The sequence below is a fragment of the Pithys albifrons genome, chromosome 3 (genome assembly GCF_047495875.1).
Source record: "Pithys albifrons albifrons isolate INPA30051 chromosome 3, PitAlb_v1, whole genome shotgun sequence".
NCBI classification, from domain to species: domain Eukaryota; kingdom Metazoa; phylum Chordata; class Aves; order Passeriformes; family Thamnophilidae; genus Pithys; species Pithys albifrons.
This window is the reverse complement of record NC_092460.1, coordinates 51,253,483-51,267,122: the sequence shown is the minus strand read 5'-3', so window position 1 is coordinate 51,267,122 and position 13,640 is coordinate 51,253,483. Positions and strand designations below refer to the sequence as shown.

General features: G+C 44.3%; 1 protein-coding gene and 1 long non-coding RNA gene across 9 annotated transcripts in view; one reads left to right on the top strand and one right to left on the bottom strand.

Annotated features, from left to right (window-relative positions):
• Positions 1 to 4,665, top strand: part of TCF20 (transcription factor 20) — a 132,518-nt gene extending 127,853 nt beyond the window's left edge. For all 7 annotated transcript variants that reach the window (XM_071551901.1, XM_071551903.1, XM_071551897.1 and 4 more), the window contains one exon: positions 3,405 to 4,665. Coding sequence is in view for 1 of the 7 variants with exons in the window: in XM_071551903.1 (XP_071408004.1) it covers positions 3,405 to 3,422 (18 nt within the window). In the remaining 6 variants the exon portion in view is untranslated. The remainder of the gene's footprint in view (positions 1 to 3,404) is intronic.
• LOC139670333 (uncharacterized) lies at positions 4,628 to 12,912 on the bottom strand. Of its 2 annotated transcripts, XR_011697469.1 has the most exons (4): positions 12,812 to 12,912; positions 9,275 to 9,384; positions 6,315 to 6,407; positions 4,628 to 6,180 (listed from the first exon to the last, which is right to left on the bottom strand). It is a non-coding gene; the product is annotated as an uncharacterized lncRNA (long non-coding RNA). The 2 variants fall into 2 exon arrangements; XR_011697468.1 differs by having other exon boundaries at positions 4,628 to 6,407.
• Between the last annotated feature and the right edge of the window lie 728 nt (positions 12,913 to 13,640).

Below are 13,640 nucleotides of genomic sequence, written 5' to 3'. Positions count from 1 at the left end.
ATAGACAGCTTTAGTATAAATAAATAAATTCCTCAAAGTATCTTAAATTCTGTATGTAAGGAATTATTAATAATATTGATGAGTTCAGGATTCCCCTGTTTTCTGTAGACAGAGGGATAAATAAACTAGTCTGAGCAGGAGCCCATTGTGTTTCTTTAGCCCAGCTTGTTTCTCTATTTTACTAAACATTCATGGGTCAGAGAAGGTGGAACTGTATTCCCCAGTGCTCGCAGTTTTGTAGCTTTGTAATGTGCCCCAAGTCCTGCACTGCTCTTCCTGTGCCTCCTCCTTTGTCTAGTCCCAGCATTCATACAGCCATGTGTAAATGTGGTGAGGAATTCAGTTTGTCTGAAACTGCTTTTTGTCATTTTAGCATCTGAACTGGGTCATTTTTCTAATCTGGTTTACTGTATGGCTGCAAAAATACACTGGCACAAGGAGGGAATAGGACTGAGGTGGAAGTTAGCACCTAGGGAATGGGATCAGGTTGGGATTTGTTATTTTGTGTTCAGTGGCAAGTTCATTGCTGTCCAAAGGCAGCTGGGTGGATTAAAATTAAGTGTTTGGTTTCAAATTAATATTTGTTGGCACCCTTTGCATGGTACTGCAGCCCAAGAAGGTTCTCTTGCCTTCATTTCACTGCTCAGTTGCATTTTTTACTCAAGCTCGTTGCTTCTCAGTCCTTTTTGTGCAATCGTGGCTGACGTTGCTCTTTCATGTCAGTTCTTCGAGCTGATGATGATAATCCCCTTCCCTCACTGCCATTCCCTTGCTTCCCAGGCCCCTCCCCGCCTTAAAATCTTACCCGTTTTTCGAGTTATGTAGTTGTGAAATACTTTTAATGGTGTTTTCTGTGAAGGATGAGAGATTAGTTGGAAAATTCTGGGGGTTTAGTGCAGCAGCAAAGGACAGGTAGTGTTTCATATAAACACTTTGTAGACTGACTGCTGACTTGGTTTAGCTCTGCTGTGTTCTGTGGTTTTTCATTTTTAACAGCATTCTTTCTTGGCTTTGGAGTGTTGTTTTAACAGTTACCATGCAAACAGTATTTAACAGTATTCTGCCTTTGAGTAACTTTTTCCTTCCATGGTAAAGGTCATTGGGATTCTTTTAAGCTTTTCTCTTTCCTTGGTGTATAACAGGCAATATAATTCATATTACAAAAGCACAGTAATCTCACAGACAAAGGGGCCTGTTAAAACTGTTCAACTCTAGGGAAGTCTTCTCAGTGATGATTTTTGGGCCATTCCTTTATGGCACTGCTGTTACTGTGTCCCAGAGACCTTTACACATCTTTGTTTCCAGCATTATTTTCTAGTACTAATGCTTTTTTTATATATCATAGGAATGTATTGGCTTAAGACCTTGCAGGCTGTGGGATCTGTGCACTGTGTTCACTCTGTGTTTCAGACATCTCTCTAAAGCATCATTTCTTTCCAAATCTACTTTTGCCTCAAATAGTTCTTATCTGAATGTCCTATTATGCCACTCCCTTTTGATGTTGAGAATATCTTAAAATTTAAGTTCTCCAACTTGACTTTGCATTCAAAAATATTAAAATCAAGCAAATTGGAAAGATCAAATCATAAAAAAAAATCTGTTGTATTAGTGTGGTAGTTAAAGAACTACCCTTCTACTGGCCTTAGTGTAAGATAGATGGGCACTCAGTTGTGAGATTGTTGGGCTGTTTTAGTCATGGTTCACTCCTGAGCCCAGCAAGTTAAGAAGAATCCTACGTGTTGGATAACATCCAGGCAAGTCAGTGTATTCTGTCTCTGTTGCTTCTCTCTCCCTGAGCCAGTTGCCTCTAGAACATTTGGATCAAGTCCAGATCTGGAGAGTGACTGTGAGAGCAAGTCTGGTGCTCTGGATCTTGTCCAGGAACGAGGAAGGACTCTCCCTGTGTGTTGAGCCTGTTTCTTCCCTGAGCCAGTGCCTAATGCTCTGGACCAATTCCAGGCATGGGCAAGCTGCAGTTGTACGGGAGCCAGAGACAGCAACACCGCCTTGACACTCCTTCACAAGGGCTCACAGTTGCACAGTAATGAACACCACAAAGGGCAGCTGCCTGCGCTCTCTAGGAACCTCCCCCCTTTCCTCGTCAGCTGTAACTCCAGGGCTTTACCTGTCTGGTTTCTGTACGTACTCGCCTGACTCCTTCACTCTCAGCCTGGCACCCCTGGGTGGGGGATATTTGCAGCCAAGAGTTAGGCTTGCTGGGACGTAATCTAATTGATGTGCTGATGATCAGAGCAGCATTGACTTCTGTAGCACACTTGGTTAGGGTTCCTGGAGCTTAATTGCCAGCTGTGAATGAACATGGATGTTGGTGGTTTCCAGGCACACCTCTAATTCCGTTAACTGCTTTCCATGTGCATCACTTCACGTTGCAAGATTTTTTTCCTTTTCCCAAGCTCACTAGCAGGTAGGAAGGGATTTATCTAAGTCATACCAAAGTAAGTAACCTTGCTAAATAAATAAACTGCTGGGAGAAGGGAAGAAAGGGATTTATTATTTTAAGCTTTGTTTTTTCTCTGCTTAAGAATGAGAACCATAGCTTAGAGAAAAGAAATTTTAACTTCGTAGTGTCCCTTTTGAAATGAGTTTCCACCAACCTAGCAAACTCCTGAAGTTGTTTTTCTTGCCTCAGAGAATTTGTGGACAGGGAGAACATGTGCCAAGCACTTGGATGTTTCCACATTTGACTTGAAAGACATCACAAGCTTAGTCCTTTCATGAACTGTCACCACCACCATAGTATGACAATTAGAACAAAAAAGCAGCATAAGGAAATAGTACCTGCCCTCCAGTTAGTTAAACCACAGCTTTACCTTTAGCTGGTGAAATGTAGCCATTTCCCAAATTTGGATCCTGTGGCTGGACTCCTGTAATTTTGATACTGGTTTCAGTATCTGCTGCCTACTGACTGGAAACCCCCGTTGTATGGTAGTGGGATGGAAACACTCAGGTGCAGTCCCTGAGGGGCAGCGTGGCACGACAGCCGCTGTCTCACACTGGCACACGCTTGGCCCCTCTGTTTCCTGTCTCACAGGCCACGCGAGGAGCCAACACGAGGTGAGCGAGCTCCAGTCTGGCTGCTGATGGCAGCAGTTCTGTCAGAGCCATTGCCATGGCGCGGATCATCCTGGCACCCTGGACCTGCTCCAGAACTGGGCTTATTTAATTTTTTACTGGTTGTTAAACCAATGCTTTTTATCACGTGGATTTGCTTTTATGAACTGCTCACTGTTGTGCTTCCATCTGTGCAGTTCACAAAACTAAAGAGCTCTTTGGTGTTACTGTTGTGGTAGGTGCTCAGTGGGTTTTTCCGAAGCCTGGGGAGGGGCCTGAGGGCAGACAGAGGGAAGGAACCATTCCATTATTGTTTTCACTTTGTTTTTCAGGTTAGGCTGTTGAGATAAAAAGCGGTGGACATTCGTGACTGAATGAAATCTCTCCCACTGTGCAGCCATGCCCCCTCTCGACGTGCCTGCCAATGCCAGCACTTCCTTCATAAATTCTTACATCACACTCAAGACTGATGACATCACAGAATCTGACCAAGGAGTCTGAACCAGCTGTTTCCATGGACACAATCTCCATAGTGACAGTGGGGAAGGGGAGGGGGAAAAAGGAAACAGGTGGGGGGAACTAAAGAGGGAGGGATAAATATATATATATATAAAGATCTATTTTTTAGTCTTGAAAGACTTTGTTTTAAATGAAAGGTGCGCTATATCCCTTTTGATGCTTTTGATTAACATTAAGAAAGCCCCATATAAATTAAAAAAGAAACCTATAGCTAAGGTAAATATTAAATCTAAAATTAAAGCAAGGCTCATTGAGCCAAATGTTTTGTGGGAAAGAATAGCAGAACTGGGAGTACTCCAAACAGGACTTGTCTTTGTTCCTCTTGCTTTCTTTCTCACAACTTCCAATGAAGTTCCATTTTAAAAGGCAAATTAAATACTGATGAATTCATTGCAGGGCGTGGGAGGAAGGCTTGGATGGTTGCAGGTGATGGGGTGGCAGTACTTGTGTCAGGGAAGGGAGATTCTCATTTTTGAGAAACACTATTAGCAGTGGAAGCTTGAAAAACATCTGAAGACTCTGGGTCATGAAACTCATGGAGTAAGAGGCTGCTGCTTGTTAGATCCCATACACCTCGTTTGTGTCCCACATCAGGAAAAGGAGTATGTCTCCTTTGTGGCAACAAGTGCACCCCCAAATCATTCCAAGAAGCTGCCTTCAGTTGGGAAAATGGGTGAGAGGAAGACATGCCAGATTGGGGAACGAAAGGAAGTCCGAATGTTGGTGTAGTCCAATTAATCTCCAAACTGATTGGGGAAAATCCACTTGGCCCTTATTTTATGTTTTTGCTTTTCCTAAGGAAGGAAGAGGTAATGTCAGTGTAACAGCCTACACTATATGATTGTTTGGGGTGGTTTGTTTTTTTTTTTGTAAATTATGTAATTTTAAAACATTTGGGTTTAAGGAACAAAACAAAAAATGATTTTTTTCTTGTTAAGGCCTTAAGAAAGGGGTTAGTGCATCTTTCAGGGGTCACTCTGCCATGGGAATAAAAATAGCTGTTTCACAAACAGTTTTATATAAAAAAAGCTTAAAAAAACCAAAAAAACTAATAAACTTCATTTTAACCTTGTCTCCTTTTGTTTTGTGCGAACTTGATTTGTTTAAAAGGACAGAAAGAGACAGTACTATCTGCTGCTTTTTGGTTTCTTTGCCTTCATCGGTTCTGCCTTCAGTGATGACCTTCTGAACTGGCCCAGCGAGAGGAAGACCACAAAGGCTTTGAAAAACTAAAGCTTAGGATTTGTTTGATGTTCAGAGATAACGAGTCAATGACTGGATGAATTTCCTGTTTGTGTGAGTTGGTGGTATTTCACCAGGTCACTGACTTCTTTCACTCGTAGGACAGTAGCATATCCCAGCGATATCAAACAGCGTGGTGGTTACTGGGAAGTCACTAGAGATAGGGATCTAACCAGCATGACATGGATAAAAAATGGGGTTGATACTGTGGGGAGGGAAGAACTATTTTAAAAGTTATGTACTGGATGCTTGCTCAACTACTTGCATTTTGGAGTATTCAGCACATAAAAATAAAATCTATGATAGCTCATATTAAAATATCTATTTTAACTCTATTTTTAAAAGATCGATTTAAAGATTTGGGAGATAATTTGGCAGTTATTTATTTCTAGAAGTTGCTACTCTCACTTGTAAGTATTTGGAAAGAAGGGCAGTCTTCTGCTTACTCCTTTCCCAGTAGCAGCTACTGAAGTTAGTATGTCCTTTACATTGAGAAATAGACCTGTTGTGATAAATGTCACTAATGTGTCCTGAATTGGTGCTGAAAATATTTAACTGCTGGTGTAGTCAGAAAAAAATCATTTTTAGCATAGTTAATGTGATTGAGTAAATGACTTCTTTTCAACTGAATAAAAATTGGGTTTTTTCATAGTGTCTGTTCTATTCTACCTGTTCTTAAAAAAAAAAGTTACTGCATTGATTGATGTTGGTGAAGAGTCAACTCTGGCAGCTGACCAGGGTGTGCTGCAACTGCTGAATTTGACACTCACTTCTGGCTCTTCAGGGTGGTGTCACGCAACAGAGACAGAAGGTTTTTGGGTAGCTGGGAGGGAGCCTTGGAGGTTTTCTGTGTGGGAGCCTGTGGCAATTGTGGAGATTCAGTATTTCCTTGTGCACAATGGTTGGAAAGTATGGAAGTCATGTAGAGCAAATAAAGAAGTGGCACCACAGTTGACTCTCCAGGGGAAGTGTTTCTCAGCGGGGAGTGTTTAAAACCCTTCAACTCAGCTGTGGCTTATCCCCCACAGCGTTCGGGGTGAGGTGAGGGTGTGCTCTCCACTACAGAGGGGTTCTGCTGGTCACCTTTGTTGGCCAAGTCTTCACAGAAACCAGAACTACCACGATTCTAAAAACAAGCCAGAGGGAATTTAAACAACGTGTAATGACTTCTTGGGAGAACCTGGAAATTATCCAGAACAGTCATAAAATCCAGTTGGAAACTAACATTTCTTTTGGCTGAGAAAATACGAAGTGCTGAGTGGATTCTGAAAGCAGCTATTGTATGAAACTTTTACCTGCTCCATCCTGCAAAAGCAGTTAACGTCTTGATCCCGTGGATAGCCCAAACTTGAAAGAAAGAAAAGGTTTGGAAGTCTTCACTAATTTAGAATTTGTGGAGCAGCAGTGACCTGCAGCAGAACATTAATCCAGAGGTTGTGTACAAATGAAAATGAGTGGCCTGCCAGCCACTTGGGAATTACCTGTTTGGATGAGGAATGAACTAACGAGAATTTGGATAAGGCAGCTCATACTCAAAGTGTTTCTCCATGCTGGCTGACTCCCGTCGGTATCTCCTGAAAGGAAAGGGACCTCTACCAGTGAGCTGGCAATTGTATGCAATGGTTTAGCAGAGTTTCCAAAGCACATAGTTGTTGTGTAAAAAGGAAGCTCCAACAGTTAACCAGAGCAAACCACCACTGCTGAATAGGGTCAAAGAACAAGAGGATGTTTTCCCATAAAGGACATGCAATGGATCCCATGTGCAAAGGATGTTTGTTGTTATGACACGGATAAAGGGACTCCTCCTGCGGGAGCTGATGGAGGCCCTGGGATATGTACAACCACTGTGTGTCAATACCTGGAGCTGCTGATTGATATATCCATCATGGATTTGTATTGCTTGTGCAATCCACACTGGGAAATCCAAGGCACAGACTCCCGTGGATTGTACAGCACAGCAGAAAGCAGTCCCAGCTGCTGCTGCTGCTGCAGAAGGCGGTGACCATCCTCACAAATCTGTACCATGTAGGTACGAGAGGGGATTTTACCTGGGGTTGTGGCATTCTTGAACCTCCTGAAATCTTAGAACAAGGCTATCTTATGGTGTGTAATGGTATTGAAACAAAAAACATTCCAGGAGTCAGGGCAGGGCAGCTGCTAAAGAATGTTACACATCTAATTCATGGAGTCCAGCCATTGCTGAGCTAATGAAACAAATATTCAGTGGGAAGTACAGTTTAAAAAAAACAGTAGTTTGTTGAGATATGGGCAATTAAATGACACCTCTAGTATTTTGACTGTTTATTGTGCAGTATGAACCGTAATGTACATAAGAACAAACTGCTACATTTGCCATTTACATTTAGGGGCTGAGTTGGATATAAACTTTCTAAATTGTCACACCTATTAAGCATGATATTACATCAGGAATTATCTGTACTGTCTTGAGTGCAATGGGTGTCCTGGATATGGTAGAAATACTCAGTAGAGGGACACAGTTGGGATTTGTCTGATTAAATCCCTGACTTAGTGGAAGAAGCGGTCCTCTCTCTAAAAATGCAGAGAATTGAGTGCATATATCAGACCTTTGGAAGTGGAACAGGCGGTCTGGATCATTGAAGATGAATAAACCATCATTGCTCTGGATTTTTTTCATAAGCAATTAAAAGTTACGTGAAAACAATCCAGGTTGAGTTACAGATCTAGAAAACAAGATGTTACTGACTTTCCTATGAGATGCTGAAAGTGTAGTTGCAATCTTAGTTTTAGGTTAGAACTCTCTGTTATGAAACAGGATGAGATTCTAACAAACATGTTTGGTCTTAGGTTTGTTTTTTCTTTTTTTTTTTTCAGATAGGGCACCTGCAGCAGCATGTTGTGAGTCGGAGAATTCAGCCAATAAAGGTAGAGGGCAAAAGTAATTAGAAAATTGTGGGAGACCAGTCACACTCTGGTACTTTCTCTCTGGCATTGCTGTGTGCTGAAGAGAGCTTGGCTAATGCACATCATGAAAAAATTGGCTCCAAATGGATACCCCGCACCATCAGCTCCCAAACTGACCCATGCTACTCAGCTAAAAATTATTATTTAAAGCTTTGAATGAGAGAATGAGGTTTTTCCTTTGACTGCAAAGGTCATTGAAATAGTTACTGTCTTTACATGTGAGTGTTTATTGTTTGTACTTTCTGTGAGATCCAAGAGGTCTGCTCTGTCACTCAGCTGCTGAGCAAAGAGGGTACTGCTCACAGAACCTTTCGCAGGACTTAATGTCTTAAGAGGGACCCATATCCCAGTTAGTGCTTCTATGGAAGGGAGCCTGAATTAGAAGGAAAGCTTTGTTTGCTGGTTTCTGTGAGCCAAGATTGCTTCCCTTTCCTCCTCATCCTCTAGAGGTTTTTGTAATTTATTGCTTAACTCAGTTTTAACGCTATAGTTTCAAGGGTTTGACCTTACCTGGCCAGCTTTAGAAATGGTGATATTTCTTACCAGCCCTAAAGAGACTTCCCTCCCATGCAGATAATTTGAACAAGAAAAATGGTCTTCTAGCTCACAGCAAATCTGTGAAGGAAATGTTCCACTCTAGCTGGGGATCAGGATTCAGACTGACGTGTTCTCCTCTGTGAGATAAAACCTGCTCACATGTGCTACTGAACGTGAGCATAGCCAGGTCATCGGCAAATACCATCTGTGTTGCATTAGGGGATTTGGGGCTGGAGCTACACCTGCAAACAGCCCAACCTGGAGTTTGCAGTGGGTTGGAGGTCAGTGCTCCCTGGCTTTGAGATATATCATGGCAATGATTTCCTGAGATTTCTTGAAATTGCTTATTTTCAGTGCCACATCTTTTACTGGGGAGCAGCAAAGAATGGCAGAGAAATTGTCAGGGAAAGAGCTGGGAGAGATTAGTATGGTGATGTAAGGATAAGTCTGCATTGTATAGCGAGAGTCCCCTGAGCTGAGGCCAGTTTATCAAAGAAAGGTTACCACATTTCATGGTTTTATTGAAAAATGGATGTCTGTGCATTTTACAACATTTATATTAGGAAAACTTAATTATACTTTCACCTGAGTTCCTGCACACCTGAGCTGGGCTGCCCCCTCAGAAGAATGGAATCATGGGATTCTTATAAATTGTAGATTATTTTAAGGACATTATTTGGGGAACTGTTGGAATTACCATGAATAGATGTTTGACCTGTAGTATGGGGCATAACAGTATCGACTTCTTCTTGTGCACTTTTCCATCCCCTGGAGTCAAAGTACCTTACAAGTAAGACAGATCTCTTGGTTCCCATTTGTAGGTGGGAGAAATACAGAACAACACAAATTGTTCACTGTTGTACTATGGAATTAAGAATTGGCAGGTGGAAATGGGTCTCAAAGAGGCAAGAAAGCAGAACAAAGACTGATTTAACGTTAAACTTCTGGCTTTTTTAAATACCTTTGCTCCTTTGGAAACCCAAGATGAGGAGGTCACTGCATAGAGTGGATGTTGCAGTATGTTCCGCTGGTGTCCTGCTGTGGCTAAAACTTCTTAAGAGGAATTGTTACCTGTATGGTGGATAGATGGGAAAAAATCAAGTGCCCATTTGGGAGTGAAACCAAAGAGCTGCTCTCTGCAAGAAAATAAAGTTTCTGTAAGTGCCACTGATGAAGACTTTTCCATCAACGAAAACCAGAGGCCAAACAGAATTGCCCAATTTTGTAGTCTCTGAGCAGATTTTCAGAGCTGTGTTCACTTCTGCTCCAGGTAGGAAACATTCTTGGCTTCACAGGACAGGGAGAAGTTTCCAGAGCTGTGAGATGAAAGGGAGCATTTGCAGCCTTAAAGGCTGCATTGATGGGTGCAGCGCTCCTGGCCTGCTCCAGCCCCACCACTAATTTTTATTAAACACGGCGGCGTGTTGCCACAGGAACACAAAACACTTAGAAAAGATGCTGTTACAGCAGAAGTGTAAACATTCATTATGACAAAGGTGAAAGATGGACTTAGCAAACATTGGATTTATGGTCTATTGCTTCGGAAGAAGGAGGAAAGAAGGTGCATCTTTTGGACTGCACAGAATTCTTGCAGTCTAGAGAATGAACAGGGCAGAAGATGTACAAATTAGACACACTAATTCCAATCTCTAATACTCAGCAATAGACTGACAGTAACTGGGACAAATTCTGCTTTGGAGTGTGGAGCATTGGCCTCAAACACTGCCCACCACCCACACCTGATGGACTCACGCCTGAGCTGAGCACTGCAGCTTAATGGTCCAAAGTTCTCGGAAATAAGGAGAGGGGAGAAAACCTTTTACAAGTGGCCTAACCGTGTGAAAGAGCCATGGGGAAATAACAGGTCAGTAGAAGTCAGGGAAGATTTATCCTTGGAACTCCTTTTAGGGTATGCTAAGACATGAGAGGAGACATGAGACCACTGGAAAGGCACTTGAAGACTTGGAGTTCTTCCTCATTGGTGGAGGTGGCTGTTCCTGCTGACCTCTTCCATATGAAGTTGCATAGGGGTGAGTTCTGAAAGAACAGTCCAGGAAGGTACCACACCAAGCCTATTTTGTGAGATTTATTAGACTGCACAGCAACAGATCCTGTCTTCAGTTCCTTAACACAGAACAAGCTTTGTGCATCCAAATGGTTGTTCCAAGTAGAGGATAGTTTTGCTTCCAAAGGGAATGTTGGCCAAGTCACCGGGGTTAGTTAGTCCCTCTTCACACATGCCTTGTCTTGGTTCTCTGTCTCCAGGAGAAAGGACAGCTCAGGCTTGCCTGAACAGCCTTTTCATCTGGCTGTTTGCCACAGCCCCTGGGCCTACCCCTTTTCTTCACTAGGTGCATTAAGGATATACCAATTTGCCGTTTTTAAGAACACATGCACTTTTTGATTTATAAGTGTATAGATATGTCTGGAAATACGCAAGTACAAGGAAGGGTTCAACAGCTGAGAAAAAATGGTCATTGACCAGCTTGTGTCGCTTTGGTTGGGAGTGGTAAAAACCACAGCCAAGGTCTGTCACGAGTTCAGGGGACACTTTAGCCACTAAAATGTCATGATTCAAAGCCTCCCACAAGGCACTGTGCCTCTGTCTGGCAAACAGGCAGTGGTCATGAAACAAGTCCTTCCATGCAGTAAGCAGACTTTGTACCTTCAGGCCACAACTTCCGAAGTTCTCATCCTTGAAATGAGCTCCTCACAGCCACACAACACCGCAACTCCTGTCAGAGGACAGACAAACTGAAAACTCTTATATTTCCCCTTTGGTTTCACTTCTGCCTCAACTGCCAGCAAGTGTTTAAGCTTGATTTCTGCTGCAGCCTGTGCTGCTCAGACTGTTGTAATTGCCAGCGCAGACAAGATCCCCAGTCATTCTGAAAAACCTTGGGGCAACTCCAATTCGAAGCTCACCTGAGAGTACATGAACAGGTAGGAACAGGCGGAGACACTTCCATCCTCGTTTCCATTGACTACAGGTGTCTTTGTAAGACTCTCATTGCATTTCTCCATCTTTCGCATTGCCTAGAGGTAATCTGTATATTGCACGTCTGTGTTGCTTGCAGGTAACTCATCCTGTTTGTCATAATTGGTCTAGGAGTCACTCGAGGGAGTTGTAACCCAAAGGATTTGGGATGCAGGAGCCCTCTCTCTCCTCCTGAGTGGAATCAAGGGCATATGTAGCTGGCCTCTGTTGCTCAAGCAGCACGAAAAAGCTCACACAGAGGTTCCTACCTTGGTATCTGGTGGATGTTGCAGTGCCCTTAAACTTCAGCAGCTTCTTCACTTGGGTTTTTGGCCCATCACATGTGCTCATCATCTGGGCAGGTCTGAAGTCCTGAAATTCTGCCTTTTTCTCTCTCTCTCTTCCCCACTGCCCCCACCACCACCCCCTCCCCCCAAGAATGGGTAAATATATTTCAGACTTTTTCAACTTTGTTTTTTTCTTTTCCAAAATGGAGGAAATATTTTCCAATGTTTGCAAAGGTGTACCTGCTCTAGATCAAAGAGTTAAATAGGAATTCAAATTGCATTTGTGATCAGGAATTCTGGTTCAGCAGCTGAGACTATGACAAAAAGGACACACATGAAATTTTTACCTGTCATCCACATTCATGGTTTAAAGCTCTCTGGAAATCCAGTTACAGAACAGACTGGAAGGCACCTCTCAAGGTCTCTTGTCCAGCTGGTGGCTCTGTGAGGGCCAGCCTCAAAGCTATATCGGGTTGTTCAAGGCGTTGGATACTCAAGTTTTGAAAATCTTCAGGGTGAAGACTCCACTCCCTCTCCAGGACTCTGTTCCTGTACTACTGAGCTGTTCTCCTGGGGCAGCAGTTCCTCCTCATATCTATAAACAATTCCCAGTGCTGCAGTTTGTGACTTCCTTCTTGCCCCATAAGCATGCCATTCAGAGAAAAATCTCATGCCACACTGCCTATAAACACAGCAATTCATGGTTGGGGCAGTCAGGCTGTGTGAATCCGTGCAAATACTTGGCAGTGGTTTTAATCCCAAAATCCAGGACACCTGCAGAGCTTTGGTGCAGCTGTCGAGAGTTGCTGGGGAGTTGCAGCAGCAGGGGATGGTTAATCTGGACCCTGTTCCTGCAGGGAATTGCGCAGCCAGGAGGAAAGGGGAATGCGGATCACTGCCTGCGTGAAGCCTTTGGGAAAGTTGCCAAAACCTCTGTCTTCAAAGCCGTATTTCTTCTGCTACTCCCTGCTTGCTTTTTTCCTGCTTTCCAGCAAACCTGACGTTCAGGTTCACACACTGGAGACCAGGGGTCTTCAGCGTGGCCCTGGTCCAGCCCAGCCCTTCTTGAGGGAAGTGGGACCAAAGCCCCAGGCCATGCACATCGCGTGTCAGACGGCCGTGGCTTTTCCATCCCTGCCAGCACGGGCACTCTCAGGCTGGTGAACCATCTCTGCCCTGCGTGGAAACTGCAGGTTCCAGCCCACCTCCCACCCCGCCCTGTTGGGTACCTTACCTTCTCACAGCCCCGATCTCTCGGCACCTTCCTCTGCCTGCCTGCTCACCTGCTCACCCCGCAATCACTGCCGCCTCCCGGCCTTGGTGTCTGTCCATGCCGACCTGCCGGCCCCGCAGCCCCGAGGGCTGTCTGCTGCTGCCACCTGAAGGCTCTGAATTCATAGCAAAACCCGAGCACGTGGCACAAAGTCCTTCCCCGCTCTCGCTCAACCCTGCGGCTGCTCCCGGAGCTCTCAGCGGAATGTACAGCAGGGTTTCGGCCAAGTTTTTGCGTGCATCTCCTGATTTTGCAGGCTGATGAGAAACCACCCTTAGTAATCTGCAGGACAGAGTCAGAGCAGATGAGGCAGAAAAGTTTCTCTGTCAGAGGTTTTTACGGCACCCATTTCTGGCAGGGGTGGCAGCACCACTGCCTGCCTGCTGCCCCTGCCGAGACGTGGGGACTTGATGCTGGTTTTCATCGGCTCCTGAGTTTGCACTTTGCATTTACACTGTGAATGCTTTTTGGTGGCGAATTTTGTTGTTCATTGGCTTCGTGTGTGACCTGCAGGCTTTCCATCCCTGTTGTGCTCCCAGCTGGAAACTCGTGCACTGTGTGACACAGAGCGTGTGCAGCTCCGAGGATCTGCAGCCACTCCATGGAGCAACCAGCCGAGGAAAGGGCGTGACCAGCGGCGGCTTTCACACTCAGCAGAGACCACAGAAGTCAGCCTGGCTGGGATTGGCAGCTTTTCCCTCTACCTCTTTTCCCTCCAGCACCACAAGCAGCAGGGTGTGCTGGTATGGACCCATGGACCCATGAGGATTCTATTTCTGCAGGTGTTGTG